The sequence below is a fragment of the Carassius carassius genome, chromosome 30 (assembly GCF_963082965.1).
Source record: "Carassius carassius chromosome 30, fCarCar2.1, whole genome shotgun sequence".
Taxonomy (NCBI): domain Eukaryota; kingdom Metazoa; phylum Chordata; class Actinopteri; order Cypriniformes; family Cyprinidae; genus Carassius; species Carassius carassius.
This window is the reverse complement of record NC_081784.1, coordinates 1,371,798-1,393,446: the sequence shown is the minus strand read 5'-3', so window position 1 is coordinate 1,393,446 and position 21,649 is coordinate 1,371,798. Positions and strand designations below refer to the sequence as shown.

At 38.4% G+C, this 21,649-nt stretch overlaps 1 protein-coding gene across 6 annotated transcripts in view; it reads right to left on the bottom strand.

Annotated features, from left to right (window-relative positions):
• Positions 1 to 21,649, bottom strand: part of LOC132110378 (lysosomal-trafficking regulator-like) — an 89,920-nt gene that overhangs the window by 36,627 nt on the left and 31,644 nt on the right. For all 6 annotated transcript variants that reach the window (XM_059516934.1, XM_059516929.1, XM_059516928.1 and 3 more), the window contains exons 3-15: positions 21,287 to 21,473; positions 19,591 to 19,681; positions 16,964 to 19,052; positions 14,131 to 15,109; positions 12,640 to 12,801; positions 7,177 to 7,333; positions 5,577 to 5,803; positions 5,009 to 5,075; positions 4,294 to 4,403; positions 2,484 to 2,850; positions 2,050 to 2,182; positions 1,342 to 1,515; positions 1,061 to 1,221 (exon numbers count right to left, since the gene is read on the bottom strand). In XM_059516934.1, coding sequence (XP_059372917.1) covers positions 1,061 to 1,221; positions 1,342 to 1,515; positions 2,050 to 2,182; positions 2,484 to 2,850; positions 4,294 to 4,403; positions 5,009 to 5,075; positions 5,577 to 5,803; positions 7,177 to 7,333; positions 12,640 to 12,801; positions 14,131 to 15,109; positions 16,964 to 19,052; positions 19,591 to 19,681; positions 21,287 to 21,473 — 4,904 coding nt within the window. The remainder of the gene's footprint in view (positions 1 to 1,060; positions 1,222 to 1,341; positions 1,516 to 2,049; positions 2,183 to 2,483; positions 2,851 to 4,293; positions 4,404 to 5,008; positions 5,076 to 5,576; positions 5,804 to 7,176; positions 7,334 to 12,639; positions 12,802 to 14,130; positions 15,110 to 16,963; positions 19,053 to 19,590; positions 19,682 to 21,286; positions 21,474 to 21,649) is intronic.

The window sequence follows — 21,649 nt, the reverse complement described above, 5'->3', positions numbered from 1 at the left end:
TCAGCTTTAACAAAAAATTAAATAAATATTTAACATTTTATGAACTCATTTCTTTATGAAACTCAAAAAAAAAAAGATTCATTTAATTTACGTACAATAAAAAATGTTTAAACGTTTTTCTTTGTCCATTTTACAAAGTCCGTCAAAACTTGTCCTGATAAAACCGTTTTCTCATGACATAAAAAAATGGCAAGACCCAAAACAAATATATTCTATAATATGTGATTTGACAAACGACAACAGACAAGAAAGAAAAATAATAGAGAGTGTGGTGGATGAAAAGCTGTGACCTACAGACTGGAGCACCTAACCACATGAGAGCGTTTCACAAGTTGAGAACGGCTGGACTGGGCTCATTCATGACTGATTAGTAGCAACAGAACGGCTATTCTGTTCAGAAGAGTGTGTTGTGTGGAGAGAATGTGGAGAATGTGTGGCTCACACACGGAAACTTCCAGCAGCAGGAAGATCCCACGTTACCAACAACATCATCTTTCCAACCACACTCAGAATCATATCCTTGAAGCACTTCTATTTTATTACTATTTATTATTTTTTTTATTTTAATTTTTTTGTTGGTAACATTTGTCAACATTATTTAATGCATTTGCTAAAAATTTCTTAGCGCTTTTATTAACTTTTGTCTAATTTTCCACCACAATATATTTATATATATATATTTTATTTTATTATTTTTTTTATTTATTTATTATTTGGGGCTTTGTGATATAAACTGAGAATTTTTTTTTTGCAAGTTATTCCACCACGGAATAAAACATTTAAAAAAAGATCACTGCAAGTTCTGAATTTCTAGAATAAAACAAAACAAAAAATCCGAAATGTGAGATAAAAAGACACAATTAGTTGCCAAGTCAACATTTTTGCTGAGTCTGAATTTTTCGGCAGTTTATTTTCATCTTTAATAAATTTAATAAGTATTTTTTTATCGTTTTAGATTTGATAAAAAATTATGTATTTGATTGATCTGATAAAAACCACAAACATTTCAAAGGGGAGATTATTATACTGAAGGGAAGGTCTATAAGAACTAGTTTCATACCATTGAAGAGCAGCAGCGTGCCCATATCCCAGCGTGCACTTGGGCTGGCCTGCTCCTCTGAGGAGTGCTGATAGTGTCCAAGCATACAGTAGGTCTTATTACTGTCTGATGACAAACTGGACTTCCTGGGCAGAGTGAAGTCTAGCGAGGCGTCACACTTCCTGTATGAGGCACAGGAAGGCTTGATTAAAACATTCTGACTGCATGAGAACTGACGTCTGCAGCCCTGGTTGAACAATCTATTTAAATCATCCACTAACCAACTGCAGTGGCAGACTCACCGAATGCCGTCCACCCAGAGGGTCAGCTGACCGTGGATGATCTTCCTGCCCTCGGGCTGCTGTGTGTACGTGAGAGCCAAGTGCTGCCAGCGGCCTGACGTCAGCACACCGTCTCCAGACTCGGCCTGGGACAACAGACCCGCCTTCATCTCGTCGTTTGGATCGATGCAGATCCTGAATTCATAAACAGAGTTACTTTTGTAATTTGGCATGGAAAGCATACTTTATGGAGCTCATGCACTGAAACTGGAAGAAGCAGCAGGAAGATGCCAACCTTGCAAATTAATAATTTGTCCAATAATAACTTGTGTACGTTGAAAGTGAGAAATCTACATCTAAAAAATAAATGTAAAGTTGCACAGAGTATTTTTACCCGACATAAAACAAAATTCACAGCCTATTATCATTCCAAAAAACATTACTGTAATTACATTTAAATGTATACATTTGGAAGACTTCTTTATCCAAGCGACTTCAAAATAACTGGTAACACTTTTACAATAAGTTCCCATTTGCTAACATTATTTAATGCATTATGAACTATCATTGAACTAAAAATAAGCAATATATTTTTACAGCAATTAATAACCTTTGTTAATTTTAGTTCATATAAACGCTCATCTTCGTGCTAGCTCACAGTGCATTAACTACTGCTAACAGACACAACTTAAGATTTTAATAACTTTAAAGTTTTACCATGTCACTCACCTGAAGGTAAAGGCTCCAGTGGAGATGTTCACCCACACCTGAAGCATCAGCGCCTTCGAGCCCATGGAGAGGACATGGAGGAGACATCCGTCTGTCTGCTGCTCTGTGACATCTGTCAGAGACGCCTCCTCTTCTGAAACACACAGCCAAATAAAGAAAAATCTTCACATAAAAACATTACTAAAACTAAAACTATGAAAAAAATATTGTCCATAATTGGATTAAAGCTGAAGTAAGTTTCAAGTACTAAAAGTATTAAGAGTTAAAAAAAGAAAGATATCTAGAAAATAGAAGGAAAAAAAACTTTTTTTTTTTTTTTTTTTTTACTAAAATTAACCCAGAAAATGCAACAAAAATATATATATATATATAAATAATGCTAATCTGCATTCTACACTTATATAAAGTTGTAAAAATAACACTCTTCTTCTTACCCTTCTTGTAACGGCTGTCCTCATCCTTCCCCGCTCGTACCCACAGTGATGCGCTGAAGCCACTGGCCATGTGAGGCCAGCAGTTCTGTCCCATCAGAGGCAGGTGGAAGGGTGCTGTATGCCAGGGAGAGCTGCGCAGATGACTGGACCTGCTCATGTCTGCTTCACCATGGCCCAGGGGTAATTTACCTCTCAGAAGAGTGTTTACTCCACCCTTACCACCAGCCGTCCCATGAGGCCTCATCCCAGGAGAGGAGCTCATGCCAGGGACCCCTGCGCCGGGGATCATGGGAAAGGACATGAAGTGGAGCGGCTCTGTGTCTGCATTAGCCTCCACAATCTGAAGCAAGCCTCTCAGCAAGATCTCCTGCGGATGATGAAAACAACAAAGATTTCTGCATTTCAAGAAGAAAACATGAGCGATGTTTGCAGAGTTTGCAAAATCTGTATATAAAGTATACTGTATATAATAAAGAATTTCCTTAACTTGTGAAGAAGTCTGATATACTATGCAAACAAACTACAAATCAAGAGTTTAGGGTCAGTTGGACTTTTTTTTTTTAATGCAAAGATGCATTAAATTGATCAAAATATATATTTTTTTAAATAAATGCTGTTTTTTTAACTATTCATCAAAGAATCCTGAAAAACTAAATGTATCAGTTTTCACTATTGATAATAATCAGATGTTTCTTGAGCAGTAAATCATCATATTAGAATGATTTCTGAAGATCATGTGACACTGAAGACTGGAGAAATGATGCTGAGAATTCAGCTTTACATCAAATATATTCAAATAAAAAAGTATCTATTTTAGATATTTCACTATACTAATTACAATAGAACACGGACAGCAATCCACAAATATGCTCCCCAACATAATGCAATCTTCGTAAATATGACCAATTGACAGGTTTCATGAAATTGACACACTGATGACATTCACGCTCTTCACCGCTCTACACTTGGGAGCGTCTGAAAGCCGTGTCTATCAGCAGATCGCTTATATATCTGCTCATAGAGGGATCTGCTGATAGACGTGGCTAGACAACACTAACAGTAGGTGCCAAGAAACAGCCTGGAAATACAAGGATGGCATACAGCAGTTAAACAGAAGTCAAGAAAACACAAAATTAACTATGTTAAATCCCGAATATGCAAGGTAAGGGTCAGGATGAACACCTAGCTGAATAGTTTTCCCACAGCTGATGCCACATACACACTTACACAGTGTATGGCTCTTATCTCTTAAGGTTTATTATGAGCAACAGTTAACACATCCGACACATGTGGAAGTCAGTAAACATCTGCGACACACTCTCCACTCCAGTCGCCTCTTGCGTTACATCATACACCCAAATGCCTTATGGGTAATGTAGTACATCCCAACACAGCTGACAAGGTGATAACTGAGATCAAATTATTCTAAAGCCTTATATCTAGATTTATAATAATAGTCTTTGTGTTTTGCGTATTTAACCTACTGTATGTAGAAACCTTAGAAGGTGTTTAGAAGTAAAGGATTGGCAATCAGAAACAAAGTATATTAAGAGATGTTTCAAAAAAACGAACAATAAAGAACGTAGCATGGTTGACTCATATCAGCATTGACAATCCAAATGCTGGCATTCTACATCAGTCCACTTTCTGACACAGTGTTATAATAAACCTGTTTATAGGGTGTTTGATCACACTGATCACATTTGTGTTGTGTAGTTTCAAACCTTTTCCTTTTCTGTGGAAAAACATACAGATGCAGTGTTTTTGGTACACAATACCACTTTTAAATGCCAAGTGGTGTTGCACTTACAGTGGGCGGAGTCTTCTCCAGGAAGAGGCGTGTCAACAGGGCAAGTTCCTCTGCTGTGATCCTGTCACTCACCATGGCAACGAGCAGCTCCATCAGTATTGTCTGGCACTCTGCATAGAGCAATTAGACCAATGAAATCAAAATAGAAAAGCAAAATGGGCAATACTTTTGTTTTTCTTTTTTCTCTCGGATATTGCACTATTTATCATTAATAATATATCTGTGCACTTCATTATTTTTTTTTCATGTGCCCTCGTTACCAAAAACAACTTCCCAAAAATCTCAATAAATATAAAAAAAAATGTATAATCTATCTATAATTATCTGAAATAATTAATATTCATTTCATGAAGTGTGCGAATAATTGCGATTAATCACAGAAAAAGGGTGTGACTAAATTGATTAAAAATCTATTGAAAGCCCTAATTTTTATATATATATATATATATATTATATACATATATATGACATTTTAAAAGTCTGTATAAATCATTTTTATTAGTTGTACTGCCTTTCATTCAACTGTTATTTCTTTTTTTTTATTCATTGTATTATTTATTGCAGCATTTTTATACGATATAGTAAAATACTGTAAGAAACCCCTTGAGAATTATGAGAATTATGATTGAACTCAAAAATATAAAAAACATCAAGACACATTACAGTAATGGTAACTGGAAGAAACATGCATAATTTTAGTATAAATAATATACACCTTCATAGGAGGCATCTGATTGGCTGAGAATGTTCTGAAATCCAGTGAGAATGGCTTTCACACCACCCTGACAAGAGAAAAAGAGCATGATGGGTCACATTTCCTCATAAATACTGTAAAGATGTTTTAATCTGGCTGGTCAAGGTATTCAAATCATTACTGACAAAGCAACAAAAAAAAACATAATACTTTAGAAATCCTGTAAAGACTTCTCCAATAGAATAATAAAATAAAATAAAATAAAAATAAAAAAAACAATAAAAATCATAAAGAACCGTCAACAAATCAGCTGTAAGGCTCAAAACTCCAGACTCTCCTGTTTAGAACTAAAATAGCAAAAAATCACAAATTACTAAAAGGTTTGCATAAGGTCATCTTGTTCCAGCTACACAGATTCTTTGGTTTCAGGTATATTCTTTCAACTGGTTAATGGAACAAAACTTTATACCAACTGAAGGTAGGTAACTTAGAAGAAATGTTTTCTGGAATAAGATAGTCACTGTGTAGCATTAATATGTAACAGCAACATACATGAATAAATCAGTTTGGCATGAGATAAGAGTCTGACCTGCTGGTAGAGCAGCTTTGCATTGTTGTGGTTGCCTTTCACGGCTCCTAACAGACTCTGCAACACATGGCACACAACCTCCAGGTCCGGAGAGCCGCTGGCTAACAGCTGCAGCTCCATCAAGCAGATCTCCGGGAACAGCAGACGGCCGCTGCCCGAGCCCTGAGGCACTCCTGCCATTCCTAACGTACATTCCCCTGACGAGACTCCAGCCTCCACCTTCATCCCTGTCACAGGAAGACAGAAGAGGGACTATAAGCAACACAATAATAATAAAGAATAACTGGTGGTGCTGCAAGAGTACATACAGAAGGACTGAGGAGCAAGAGCTGCATGTACAGAGGCTGCTCACAGCGCTCAGAGCTCCTGCTCAGTAAAATGAATTAAGCTGATGGAGGTGCCACACGCCGCAGAACACTGTGGACAACCCTGCAGCTCCTACGCAAGATCTGGGTGATTTTCATTAATGAAGTTTTCTCTCTCTCTCTCTCTCACTCTCTCACTCACTCACTCACTCACTCACTCACACACTCACACACTCACACACACACACACACACACACACACACACACACACACACGGTCACAAACATCACTACACAGTCTATATAAATGTGTGTATCAGGTACCAATTTCGGTACCAGTCGGTACTGAAATATTAAAGACTCAATGCTGCCAGGATTTCACTCTACTGTATTTGTTTCCTGTGTATCTGTGCTCAGTGAACAGCATGAAGCGATGATCAGTGTAGCCAATCGCAGACATATCTGTTAAGCGTGTGAACCCAAAGGCCAATCAGAGGTGTTTCAGAATCCACACTACAGCGCTCAAAATGCTAACGGGAAGTCCTGGTATCGTCATATTTTTTACATTTCAATTCTAACTGGTACCAACACCTGTACTTCTGACAACACTAGAAACATATAAACACAGCAAAGATAAACATGATAAACAAATAAGGACAGAGAAGGATGGATAAAACAATAGAGAGTGATAGACAGACAGACAGTAGACATGAGTGACGGGCATGTCTCTTTGTCTAAATGAATGAAATTACAGAATTGCACATCAGTGGATTAAAAGAAACGATTCATCAGATGCTGACATCAAACTCCAACTACAAGCACACAAACCAGACTCTGCCATTTCAAGCTTTGCCTTCAGTTCCCTCCATTATAAATTATATCAACTAAAAGCCCTCGAGTGAACTTGCAAAATCATGCACATATCTGTGTACGTAACAGACTGGTCAGAAGCTGCAGTCACAAGACACGGCTCAACACGGCGGTCTTACATCATAGCTGAAGGAAACAATGACACCATTATCAGGGTGAGAGAGCCAGCACTGCATGTGACTAGAGAACAGGATCACATACCGCTTGACTAGACGTTTACTCAGACTACCTGACACTAAACCAGCTCAGACCAGCTAACACATTCTAGAAACTTCTCCTGCTATCAGTTACTATGCCTTTCTCAGCCTGGCTAGGATGCTAACATTAACATGAGCCTTTAAAGCCAACAGAGATACTCTACAGTTAAACACAAGTGTCAGCACACAAATGACCAGCACAATGTCAGTATAAACGGGTGGTACTACCTTCTTCCTGACGGGTGGAGTCCTCTGGATCACTTTCACTGTCTGCGTCATAGCCTTCCTCTTCTCCCAAAGGTGGAGCACCACTCACCTGAGCTTCATCCACCTCCTCTGACAGATCACCTGCTGGAGGTGCCACCTCACCGCTGACCTGAGACTTCTGCGCAGAGGGACAGAAAGATCAAAACTAGATAGAAGGATGGATTATACATTTTCATAATATAATAAAACATAGGATTTATTATTAAAATATAAATATACTGAATTAATAACAACAATAGTAGACTGAGATGATAATATAAAAACAATATAAATAAATCTATAGTTAAATATTAAATTATAATTAAATAAAATATACTTTATTATTATTATACCACTCCTACTAGATTGTGGGATGAATTATATATAATAAAAAATAATATAAAGAGAAATGAATTGAGAAAAAATAAAACAAATTAAACAGTGTTTAATTCAATCAATTAAAAAAAATATTAAAATAAAACAAAAAAATATTATAAAACACGTTATATAATAAAAAATGTTATATAATAAAATGAAATATAAAAAAAATATTGATTTTTATTATTAAAATTGTATTAATATTATTATTATTATTATTGCTGTGGTTGTTTGATCATAAAAATTTTTAAGTGACAAGAAATGTAGAATTGTAGATGAATAGGTGGCACCAAATTTAGAAACCATCAAGTAACTAACTGTATGAGGCATTATCAGGGATTTGTACCATAGAAGCTTTATGAGGATATTCAAAACCTTTGCTCAGATACTGCCTCTCTTCCTGTTTTGTCTTCACTTGCACTTTCATTATGGTTTTTCTGAAGCATTGTGTAGAACATATGAGAGGAGAACTGATTATGATTTGAGGCTTTTTTTTTTTTAAGATTGTACAAACTTTGTAAGACCAGTGAAAATAGTGTGTAAAATGCTACACTGCAATGATAAGGCCATCCTTAAAAATATTCTTGTTTGCCGTAACCCGACCGACCCTGTCAATTTAGCACCGACTCAATTTTTTATTTTTTTTTGCTTTTAGTCCGACCGACTTGCCGATTGTAAATTTACGTTAAGACCGACCAATTTTTTTTTTACTCTTCAAACAACTAATACAAACGCAATAAAATACTATTAATTGTATTTAAGTAAGTATTGTAAATATATAAATTGCCTTGGCCTACATACAAATGAAGGCTATCTTCTTTAATTTAAAAAAAAAACCTTGACGTCATCTGTATTCACACGGATGTCACACTGTGGCCTGTTCGTTCGCTTCGTCTCATACTCTCACTCACTGTCAGAGTCAGCGGTTCGCGCTTGGTAATGATGGCTGCGGCTGCAGTAAACTAAATGTTCGCGGTCACTGTTCAAAGTCATACGGGTTCGGGCTAGAGGTCTTCACGGGTCCAAAAATTCGTGCCCGAACCCGAAAGAGACCCGTAATGTACTACACCGAACCGACCCGGACCCGTCTAATATTTCAAAAACTGGACCCGGACCCGTGTAGATCCGAGAAATGCCTACCAGGACCCGACCCGGACCCGTATATTATTTAAAATCTGGACCCGAACCCGCCGGGAAGACACAGACCCGACTGGACCCGACGTTCACATATTCCACCTTAAATTACTATTACAAGTCAATAAACCTGTTGCGAAAAATAAAGCTTTTTGTCTTACCTAATTTAAAGAGGCGTAGTATCTCTTCCTTGTACCTGCCTGTGATGCATTAATCCTCCGACAAGAAAGTTATTCATGTTATTCCTCTCGTTATTCCAAGTCCAAGCTGAATCCACTCATTATTTCAGCTTAAAAATCCACTTGATGTCACGGTGACGGATGACAAATCCTACTGTGCACATGTACATTCTGACTCGAGTTAACTCGCATAACTTCGACTCTTTGCCCTTTTGAACTATAATAACGATAGCTCGTACAATGCCATGGCTGCTGACGTTATTTATTTGCTATCATCTGATCTCTGTGCTCTCTGCTCTGCATCGAGTCTGAATCTAACCACTAAAACTTTAAGATTAAACGGTTTATTTATAATATTATAAAAATGGGAGAAAATGTAAAACGCGGTTTGGCGGTCGAAGTGTCCCTCACTGGTTGCCATATAAACATGAAACGCGATCGAGACTGCACATGCGTGCTAGCTGTATCAACCTAAAATGCTTTAACGCAATTTGAGCGTCATAGAAAACATTAATGTGACAGTTCACCTCAGATTGTGTTGCTGATTTGAAATATATTAAATATGAGTGTGTCAAGTCTTTAAGCATTAATACCGTGCGCGCTCTGCTTCTAAAAGCAGAGAGAGAGAGAGAGAGATCGATCACTTTTTTTGGCTCACTCTTTTCTTTTCCTAATTTTACAAGTTGCAAGTTACAAAAAACACAAGCAGTCTTTGATCACGGCCGGGTGTTCTCCGAGTCCGATGATTCCGATCGCACGGGTATTACACACAATGTTAAACAGACCCGGGACCCGAGGTAATAGTTTCGGACCCGACCCGGACCCGGCTGATGATTTAAAATATAGACCCGAACCCGTACGGGTCCCGGGTCGGGTCCGGGGTCGACGGGTCTCGGGTGCACTGTGAAGACCTCTAGTTCGGGCACCATAATACATCTAAAAAAATTCATTAAAACAGCTCGACACCGCTTTAACTTGGCACAAAGTTCTGGAAAAACTGTGCCCATATCTTTTCCCATCCCTTCTCCTCTCTACGGTCTAAAACCGTGACCGTGTCGACTGTCACTTTATGTTCGAAAATCTATTGCATGAATCAAGCACGAAATCAACCAACACAAGTTTCGAAAACGAAAATAAGAAAATGATTTTAACGACCTTTTCTCGGAGCGCGTCCAGGATTGTTTTTTTTTTTTTTTTTTTTTGAACAGGTGTCACACAGCAACTGCAGCTTCGGACAAACACGCATAACAGTAAATAATACTTCTGCACAATGTTTCTCTTTTTACAACAGAAATGTGAATTCAGCCGGTATTCAGTCTCATACAGTTTCGGGCTTGAATCGCCTAGGGCTGTCAAAATAGCTGAAAAAACTAAATTCGAATTTTTTACTTAAATATGATCAAAATTCGAATAGTGTTCGAATAATAAATGCATAATTTCAGTTAGGGTGAAGAAAAGCTTTCTGCTTCTCGAGCAGCATCGAGCAAAATATTACTGCATGTTTATTCAAAGCATTAGAATACATGACTGTGAAAAAAAACATAATATTTAAAATAATGTTTATGAACCAATTATTATTAATTAAGTTGCTTAAAGAACTATAAACAAAACAGCATCATGTATGCATGCATTGTTAAATAAATAAAAAGGGCGGAAAACCAGTCACACAGGATACATTTTTTCATTTAAAAACATGAGATGCGCGAAATATGCATTCTGTGTGAACGGTTTGGTTTCAGTTTTGATGTAAACAAGATCTTCTCCACATTGATTTTTTTTTTTAAGTGGCTTCAACTGGATAGGCTAACATAACCTTATAATGCAATGCCACATATATTGTCATCGCATCTCGTGCGCGTACACGAGGTGAAAGATGAGAAAGCAGATACAGTGTCGAGCTCGTCCGCCTTTGAAAGTTGTGTAGACACAGCTGTGCATGGCGAGATGGAATTGAACACGTACCGGGGCTGATAAGGCAGCTTCCTTAATGCACACCTAAAATTCATATGCGCATTCGAATGTGGATTTTTATTTTAAATTCGACGAATATTCGAAAAAATATTTTTTAAATCGCCTATGCGATTTTTTTGGTTGTTGTTGAAATTTAATCGTAAACACAGCCATGTTGAAGCCTGCAGTAAATGTTTTGCATTATGGCAGTCCACTCTGCTTATTGTTTTTCGAAAATGTTGCACTCCTGTTTGTCATTTTGCACGTAACTTCACGCCAATAAATCATCAGAAATATTGGTCTTTACCAATATATTGAATCTTTACATTCCTCCTGCCTGTTGTCCATGGATTTACCTATATTTGGTGTTATTTGCCGTATAAAACTTTAAACATGCAAAATCGATTTTACAATCGATTCAATGAACACTCGTCACTCAAATCAAACAGGATTTTTTTCACAAAAGTGACAACCCAAGAAAGCAAAGTAAACGTTCTCTCATTTGTAGGTTGCATTGATACGTAGCGGTGAATGCAAGTAAAACAGTACCTCATTTTTTTTTCACCTGAAATTCATGCAATAAACATGTTTTTGACAAAGATTTTAATTTGTTTGTGGTCTATATAGCCTGCATCAAAATGAGGTTTGCAATGATGCGCCCGAAGGCACGGGTTGAAGACCCAGTCAGTGACGTCACGATATGCTAATTTGTTTAAATTCATACTGACGACATCACCATCACAAAAATGTACTTTTTTTTTTTTTACATTGAAACTTGAAAAAAAAAAATATAGACCTACCTACCGACCCTTTTTTTTTTTTTAAATTACTGTTACTGCAAACCAAAATATTTTTAAGGATGGCCTAAGCGTCATCCTAATACCTCAAAGCACTGCAAAGACAGTAATTGTACCATTTGGTAATTAATAAAAACGTCATTTTTTTAATTAGTTTATTTAATAATAAATAAATAAATAAAAGGACTGTGTGTTCATCAAATTACAAAAAAAAACCTACAAGCACACAGTTACCACTTCTAATTTTTTTAGAGCTTTCATTTCCCTACAGCACAACATATCAGAAGTTTAAAAAATAAATAAATAAATCAAACAACAGTAGCACAAGTAGATTAAAGCAAAGCAGGCAGCAGAGACTTACCTTCTAGAAAATGAGCGCTTTTCTGAAAAATGTACTGTTGCATTGCAAAAAAAAATAAAGTAAACAATTATAATAACATCACTTCTGGTGTTGTTTCTGTTAGAGATACAGAGTTTGTGATTTCAGAAAGCTGGTAAAAAAAATTTAAAAAAAGATTTTGGTCATAGGACCACATCAGCTGACTGTTTCCACATAAAATATATCCCCCTTGTGCCCCGCAGTACTCAATCACACATTTGTCTGTGTTCTGGCCACAGGTCAGAAAGCAGATTTACTTGAAAAACTACAGAGTGCCAAAGTAAATCTTATTTAGTCCCAATGATAAGTTTTATTTGGGAATTATTCGGTGATGTGTTCCACTTCAGACAAACCTGCTGGGAAGAAAAGCCCTCAATGCAACTGAAAGCATCAACTAAGCTAGTTATATAAATCTTGCAACCTCTCTATCAATTTTTTATTTAGACACCAAAAGTTAATATTATTTTATTAATTTTTCTAATGTTTTAGACCGCAGGCAGTGAAAGGAAACCATATGCTTGGGTGAGACGAAAGAGGGGCAATGTGGTGAGGATCAGACTCAAACCTGAGACACCCAAACGTACAGCATGGATGTTCAGGTCGGGGACACTACAGACAACCAAATTACCTTGTCAGGTTTCTCCTGGATGACTTCTGGACTGCAGAACATCTCAGCCAATGCCACATGTAGTAAGGAATCAAACAGAGGAACTGCTAGTTCGGAATTCACAACTCCAGATTGAGAGAGCTGATCCCTGACCTCAGACAGCGTCTCCTCTATGGACTGAAGCTGTTGGATAGAAAGAGGGAAAATTACACTAGTCAACAATGAGAACAGGACATAGTCACTCACTGCAAAATGGCAATCAATAGCTCTGTTCCAAAACCTAGTGTGCATACACTGACAGAAATTTCTGGCATTATTTAAGGCTCCAAATGCAACATTACATTTCTCCTTTATTAAGAAGGTAATTGCAGAATGCAGTGCAATGAGCTCAGTAAAAAGAAAAATCACTGGACAAAATCTAAAATGCCTTAAATCTAATAAAACTGTAAAAAAAAAAAGTATATATATCCGTATTTACTCCATATGCTTGCTTTTTTTATGGGTGGAACGGTTTAACTTTTTCACGGTTTTAGTCACAGTTTCGGTACGGTTCAGTATGTGCGGTTTATGGAAAAACTATACTTTCAAAAAAAAAAAATTGTATCCCATATTTTTTATAATATTCTAACTACAAGGAATAGCACAAATAAATACAATAGAGTAAAGGTACAAATAAAATAAACAGTGATTTTCAGTTTTATTTAGTTTTTAGGTACAGAAATTGGATAAAGTACTCAAATGTAAAACAGCAATGCATATTGGACTGTATAAATGAAAGATTATTCTTTATTAAAGTTACAAAACCTGATCCAGTAGGCCTATGTTCAGCCAGCTATGTCTGCTGTAGGATACTTACAGAGACAGGCATTTTGACAATTTTGTCTGAATATGTCAATTTAAAAACAATACTTCAGAGAGAGCTTAATATTTGCACACGTTCTGAAGTGTGGGTTTGTGCGCACGAGCTTGGGTCCATCGCTGTTGTTGTAATGTCTGGGAAGCCAGAATGTGCATCCATCAACAGAAACATATTAGCTGAACCCTGTTTGTTTTACGTGTTATATAAAGCGAACCATATTATAGACGCGTTGTCAGATTTAAGTATGGAGAACCGAACGGATCGATTTCTTTCAGTGAACCGTCCAACCTGTACTTTTGTTTATGTGTGTGTGTGTGCATTAATTACTTTGTCCACAAGGTGGGTGGGGGGGTTTTACGAAGTCGAAAAAGAAACAAATGAAACAGAAAGACAACAAACTACTAAAGACAACAAGAACTCATGTTTGTGACTGCTTATGGGGTTCAGAAACACCCACAACTGTAGTTTAAACAAGAACAAAGTCATGTATAATAGTTCAAAACTTCAAAGAGGCTGGATACGGATGAAGCTTTCTAGTAAGCATGTGTTGATCACTTGGTTTTTGCATACTATCAAAGACTGTATACTTTAAAAGCCTATGCTTTCGGCTGTAAACATTCTCAACATATCTTAAGTATGTGTGTCCACTGTACCTGAAATGAAAGGTCTGGTTCAAATCTCTGTATGGCTGAATTGGCACTGTGGAGGCAGATTGCCAAAAGCGCCTCCAGCAGTCGGATGCTCTGGAGTGGCCATTCCTCTTCAAGCCTGTGTGTTGGGTCACTTGACTTGGTCTCGTCTTGAGAGGGGCTGAGTGTGTCATGCTGGTGGGTTTCCTCCATACCTGTAGCTGTCGCTATATTGTCAAACTGTCCTGTAAGAGCTTGAGTTGGAGTGTCTACATGAGATGGACTGCTTTTGCCCTTACTCTCTCTCTTTTTCTTAAATTTACAGTCTTTGTTTTTAGATGTGAGTTTCTGGATGACCATTGTCATTAGACGCAAACAGACGTCTAGACCTCCCAGTCTAAAGAACTGCCTCTGAAATATTGGACTGGTCATGTATATCCATCGGCATACTGACCAAACATCGGCAGCCCTCCTTATCTGTTCTTTAGAGGGAAGAGCCACACTGTCTGGGGAAAGGCAGGGCAGTCGCCCACCCAACGGCTCACTAGCCGTACTATCATAGCCAGAGGTGTCTTCAGAGTCATTAGCAGAGTCTCTATCAGAGTCTGCCTCCTTGCTTACACATAGGAAGGCAACACACAGAAAAAAGTTGATTGTGTTTAAATGCGCCTCACTTCGGTTACGCCCTACTGCAGAAAATGCACTTTTGCCCTTTGGGTGAGGGCATGCCTCTTTCAGGCCTTCATAAAACTTAGTCAGGCTCTGAGGTCCTTCGCCAGCGCCACGTGAACTCAGTTCATCTACAAGCCCAAGAACAGCTTCCCTCTCCTGAGCTTCTGCTCTTTCTGGCTCATGAACAGCAGAATCCACGTGATTGTGCCACGCATTCAAAACGAGTGTCTCGAACACTTTCAGTGCCCATAGACGAGTGCAATCCAAGTAGATCAACTCTGTGATTTGGTTCAGTCCGTTACAACTCAGGAACAGGTCACGTACCACCCGGCTGTGTTGGAATACAAAATTATAAATTCAGTAAGGACACTTACTGGAATCTCAGATTATTTAAATGCTTATATAGGGGACTTTCACACTGGCACTTTAGTTTAAAATAGAGGTTGGGTTGCATTAAAAATTGTTAATGTGAGTATTCATGCAGACCTGGGAGTGCACCATAGTATCGAATTGGAAACTACCTTTAGGAGGTGATCTGAGTTCAGTTGTAATGGAAATGAATGACACGGGTGATGATTTACCTTGGATACAAGTGAGAGTGAGCATGCAGTGTAATCATGCAGAGTGAGGCCAGTCTGAGCAACAAACGAGTGGTCTCCACAAAAGAGAATGGCATCTTCATGCAATGCACATACAGTAGATACAAGCCTTGTTCATTCTGTTGTGCATAATAGCACCTATTAATAAAAATATATTGACCCACTTTGTGTTTTCGATCATGCGCAGTGAAAATTTGTGATGGCATGAGATGAACTCAAATGCACCAGGGTTCGACAGAATTAAGCGAGACTGCAGTAAACATGCCCAGTGTCAAAGTCCCCTTAAAGAACCTAAACAACAGTGAATTAGAGCAGTGGTTCCCAACCTTTTTCCTTGGGGCCCCCCCATGTACATATTTAACAATCCGTGACCCCCCCCCCCCCATATATATATATATATATATATATATATATATATATTAGTGCTGGGAAAAAAATTAATTGCATCCAAAATAAAAGTTTGTGTTTGCATAATATATATGTGTGTACTGTGTATAATTATTTTGTATATATAAATACACACATATGCATGTATATATTTTATATTTTTATTTATTTATATATAAATTATTTATATTTATATATAATATAAATTATGTATAAATGTATATACAGTATATACATGCAAAAAATTTTAAATTAATACATGCATATGCGTGTATTTATATACAAACGAATTAAAACAGTTCACACACATATATTATGCAAACACAAACTTTTATTTTGGATGCAAATTTTTTTCCAAGCACTAATATATATATTGTAACAGGGTGTTACGGTTCACAAAATTCACGGTTCGGTTCGATACGATACACTTGTGTCACGGTACGGCTCAGTACATTTTTGATACAGCAAAAAGAAAGAAATGCCAGAGAAATTTCCCTGATTTCTTTTTTTTTAAATTAAAACTAACATAATAAAGTGTGATATTTTTTACTTTGAGTAATTCTGGAGCTGTAATTGATTCTTCTTATGAGTATATAAAACAAATATAATATAATACAAAACAAACAGCTTCTTGGAAAAAATTAAATATTGTAGTGGTTATAAACCAAGGTTTATTTTATTTCTTAATAACATTTGAGGGCAGCAATTGTATTCATAATGTCAAAATAAAACCGACGTAATGTTACTTGAAGGCATTATAGCCTACTATTCCTGCCAAACTTTCATGGTTGCAGTTAGTGTTACTACAGTAAATCTGATAAACGGTCCGTCAACCACACAATAACGAGCAGTTTCGTTCCGCTTGGATTATGTTTGCCAATTGATGTTGGGCACTGTTGTGGTCGCGCCGGCATCTCTTACATTATGCGCGCGCTTGCCACGCGCAACGCGCCTACATTTGAAATAACGAAATTGTAATTGAAATCGGCATTATTAGCATATGATTTTTTTAAAAACTTTGAAAAAATATTTTTATATAATATTATTAGTAGAACATTTTATGCATCTTTATTCACCTCAAAGCATATCCGCTCCCGCGCCCCCCCTGTGAACTCTGGCGCACCCCTGAGGGGGGCGCGGACCCCAGGTTGGGAACCAATGAATTAGAGGAGTAAGAGAGAGAAAAAACATGGTCATACCTTGACTTAAGCAGAGCAGGCAAAGTTTGAAGATAAACCAGTAGTACTTCAACCGGGAAGCAATGGGTATGGTAACTGCAGACTTGGCTACAAGTAGTTGAAACACCAAGTTGCTGGGCATGATGGGTTAATTCCACACCCCGCTGAAGTACTGGGTTAAAAATATGAGTGTAGAGTTGCCATTGCACTACTGCATTGCCTCGTAAAGTCAACTGACATACATGACTGGCAATTTGTTGACTCAAATGCCAGTCTTCCCCAAACACAATTTCTTGATAGGCCTCTAAAGCATCCCACTTCCATAGCATGTCTTCAGCTCCTCCACTGGGCAGAATACCTTGGGAACGATAAGAGGGAGACGGGGACGTGGATAAGTTTGATTCTTTCTTAGGTCCATAGACCTGCAAAGTCTCTTCAAGGCCAGGTAACTGGCTACTATCCAAAGTGCAAATATTGCAGGAGGCATGCTTGGCCTTTTGGGAAGGTTGACCACCTCCAAGCTGTTCTAAGACTAGTCTACTAAGGACACTCAACACATGGGACTGGTAGCTCCGAAGTCCTGGAGCCTGAAATGCCTGGAGCATTGGTCCAATTATGGACCTTGGATCCATGCAGCAACAGATGCCAACAGTTTGCACACCTGCCAATACCTGCAGCACAGCAGGACCTGAGGGTGACAAGCGCTGAAAAAGGCGCAAACATTGGTGGGTGCAAGCTGCAAGGCAACAACAGCGTTCGGGGTACCGCACTTCTCCTTCATGACCCTCTGAGATCTCCTCAAAAGGATTACATTGGGCTGCTTGCTTGAAAGCGGATACCGGCAGTCCTGAGAGGTCACGGTGATGGTGCAAAAAGTTGGAGTATTCGCAGTGACGATGTCGACGACGTGCACAAACAGACTGGTGTAGCTGCTCTGACTTGGCCCTCTTGACCGCACTGATTATCTTAAGTACATCAGCTATCAGACAACGAAGACGCTCTGATGCCTCACTGCTGACTTCTGAATCTCGAGATTCTGCTAAGGCCTCAAGGCGGAGAGCTGTTGCTTCGAAGAGCTCCAAGCCACGGTATTGGACAAATTCATGAACTAACTCAAGAGACTGACCGAAAAAGAAAGGGTTTGGAGCACAGACCTGTAAACAGCCTAGTAGTAACTGGAGGACACCCTCCAAGAGTTCTGGCAGTAGCAAGGCCCGGTGACGGTTCTTTGAAAAGGAAAAATCCTCTTGTATCTCCTCTTGAGTCTTCTTTGGCCTTGGTGCAAAAGGGTCAGCTTGCCTTTCTAAACAGGTACGAATCTTTAAAGTTGCTCTAAAGAGGTCAGTCAAGCTTCGACGCAGATTATCAGGAAGTGTCTCATTTTGACCCACATCTACAAACATCAAGTGCAGAATTGTGCGTAAAAGCATCCTTTGAACAAGTGCAACTGGCTCCTCAGTCCAGCCTCCAGCTAGCTCATCGATCCCACCTCTACCACCACCAACAGGACCACAGCAGTCACCAAAGTCTGTGAGTATCTCTGTGAGCGTGGGTACAACACTGACTGCCAAGCTTGGGTTATGATTGATGGTCATGTCAAATTTGCAGACTTTTTCAAGAAGAGAGAGTAGGACATGGCAAAGGTCAAAAGGCGAGTTCTTCATGCGGTTGAAGATGGAGAGAGTGGTGGGGTCTGTTAGCATGTTAGGATCTAAAATGTGAGATCCAAACAGTCTGTGAGGTTGGGAAGGCTCAGTGGTGCTCATGGCATCAAGAGTGGGAAGCTGCAATGCTGGCTGTAATGGATTGTTGGACTGGTGAAGCTGGCAACTAACACGAACAGCTGAACTGTGGAATCTGCGATGTTTGCTCCCAGTATTTGTGGTCTTATCATCCGAATTGGCTTCAGAATCTGATGTGGAAAGCTCAGATTTGCGTGCATCCCTCACTGAGTACCGCTGAGCTGTTCTACGTGAACGACATGACTTCCAGGAGCCAGATAAATGCTTCCCAGAGTTCTGCTCATCACATCTATCTTGCCCTGCCTTTTGTGGGATGGTCCTTCCCTCTTGGCATAGAAAAACCTCTAGTAGTGAAGGCAGGGTGAAATCTAAAGTCAAAAAAGCAGAGTAGGAAATTTAAATTGATTAAAATGATTGTCCTGACTAGCATCAACCAGTTATACTAACTGTCAAGTCATGATGACCTAGAAAGGTCCGTTTACAAAACAATTATGGAAACTAATAACTCAACAATGTGGAAAGCAGCTGCTGGAAAAGATTAGCATGCCTGCACTAAATACCTTAGGCCTCAAGATCAATTAAAAGTATTATAAGTATTATTCTTTCCATCATCCTTTAACCATAATGTTACATAATACATGCCATCTCATGGTTTCACTTGTTCCTGCAGGCAGCTACTTAAAAATGTATGGCGTCCTTGTAAGATCACTGCCATTATAAACAAATTGTGTAAAGGTATATCATCTTTCCAACTAAATGCAATCCCAGAATGTCATTTAATATTAGCACATAATTATTTAATTAATGGTTCAAGGTGGGTTACAGTATACCTCCAGTGCATTCTTAAAAATTAAGACTGTTAAAAGCATGCATTATTAAAGGGCTTTATAAAATGAAGTGACTCACCTGGGGCTTTCTCCTCCTGAACAGGAATCTTCCAGACCAGAGGTAGCAGAGACAACAAGAGTGTAAGCAGCTCTTCCCGACAGGTCAACTCCTAAGTAAAAGGGAAGTTAATTCTTGATTTGAACTGAATTCTTCACTCAGTCCCTGCAAATCTAATCAAAAAACAGTCTCCTTGTGTTGATGACCACCTAGAAGCAGATTATTTATCTCACATCTGCTTCATGGTGCCCTTCCTCTCTTGGCAAACTAGTTTCCAGAGCCACGCAAAAGATAGACAATCGCAGACAACAAAATGCAGGATTGGCTGGACATGAGGTATGACAGCAAGCCTCTAAATACTGGCTCCACCCTGAACAAGAAAGCATTCCTCACAAGGAGAAGTGAAAGCACCCTGACACATGTGAATTAAAAGCAAATACAGGGGACTGCGTGCCACAGAGCTTTGTGACCCCAGGTAAACAAGTATCTGACAGCATACCCTTATGATAATTAGAAAAGTGGCTAGGGAGCCATATTGACCCACCACAATGCAAACACACAGACAATGGATTTTGATAGTTAAGCAGTGCCGAGTTCAGAGAAAAGGTCCATGTCCTGTGAGTAAGAACCACTCCAGACATGATTCATAAGGCCTCTCACTTCAAAGAGATAAACTGAAGCAGAGGCAGTAGAGAGGGGTCTGAAGGAAAACATGGGATAAAATAAACCAATTGTCATTTCCCTCCACATTCTGCACTGTATTTTTTGCACTACCCTTGCTTCTATGTCTATCACATGTGTAGATAACAAAATCTCATGTGTACTGCTATAAATTTAAATTAAAAACTGTACATTTAAATTTATGCATTTAGCAGACGCTTTTATCCAAAGCGACTTACATTTCAATCAGGCTAACAATATTTTACTATCATGTGTTCCCTGGGATTCAAACCCCCAACCTTGCGCTTGCTAACGCAATGCTCTACCAGTTGAGCTACAGGAACACTTGTGTACTGCTTTAACCCTGTAAAGTCCGACACATAAAATAATCTATTGTTATATTGAACAGTTTAATGAAAATAAAATCTACAAAAGTTAATATAAAACAGTTAGAATATGGAGCTCATTTTCAAGGAGGAAACACCACAGTTTCATTTCATTAGTGGAGATGATGATATTTATATGGCCAGAAAAATATTATTTAATTTAAATCAATGAGATCTTTATAATACTACGGCAGATACTTAAATAAAATAACAAATATCAGTCGTCAATTTATATCTCCAATAATATGTCTTACTAAGGTGATATTGAAATGATCAAATCATATAATGCAATGCAAGACAATGATGATTGAGAGATGAACAAATAAACGCTTCTCTAAAGCCTGATGATAACTGATTTTTCTAAAATGATTAGTGGAGAATCAAGTAAAGCTGAGCAGCTTCATCAGGAAATATTACTAACAATTTCAAAGTTTTCTTACATTTACTTTATAAAAAATCAGTAAAGAATTGACAGCAAAAAAACACGTGAACCACGAGCTGAAAGTGGACATTTGCACAATTATACTTAAATACCTTTTACTTATTAAACAAACTATCAAATCAGACGACACAAGGCATGGAGTAGATTGTGTGTGACATGTTGATAATCAATATGCTTTAGTAGGGTTTATAGGGGTAAAATATCTTCAAATGAAGCTTCTCTGACTGACCTGGTCAATGACAGAGTCCAGGGTGCTGAGGAGCAGGAACCCGCGTCCACGCACCAGATACTCTCCCAGTGCCACCATGTGACTCTCCTCCTCAACCTCGGCCTGTTGGGCCACCGCACTACACAACTGGTGCACATCGGTCAGGAACTCCCGTGCCAGGGTGTTACTGGCCCCACTCATGTCCGAGCTGATGGAGGTGAGAAATCGAGAGCATGAATACATGTAAATCATCTGCTAGAGCTCTGCTTTAGTTTCACATACATTGCAGTTCTCTTTTTGTATAAATCAACAAGAAAATAAAACAAGTGAAACTGCTCAGGTGGTTTCACGTCCAATAAGTACCTCTATATAAACTGATTTAAT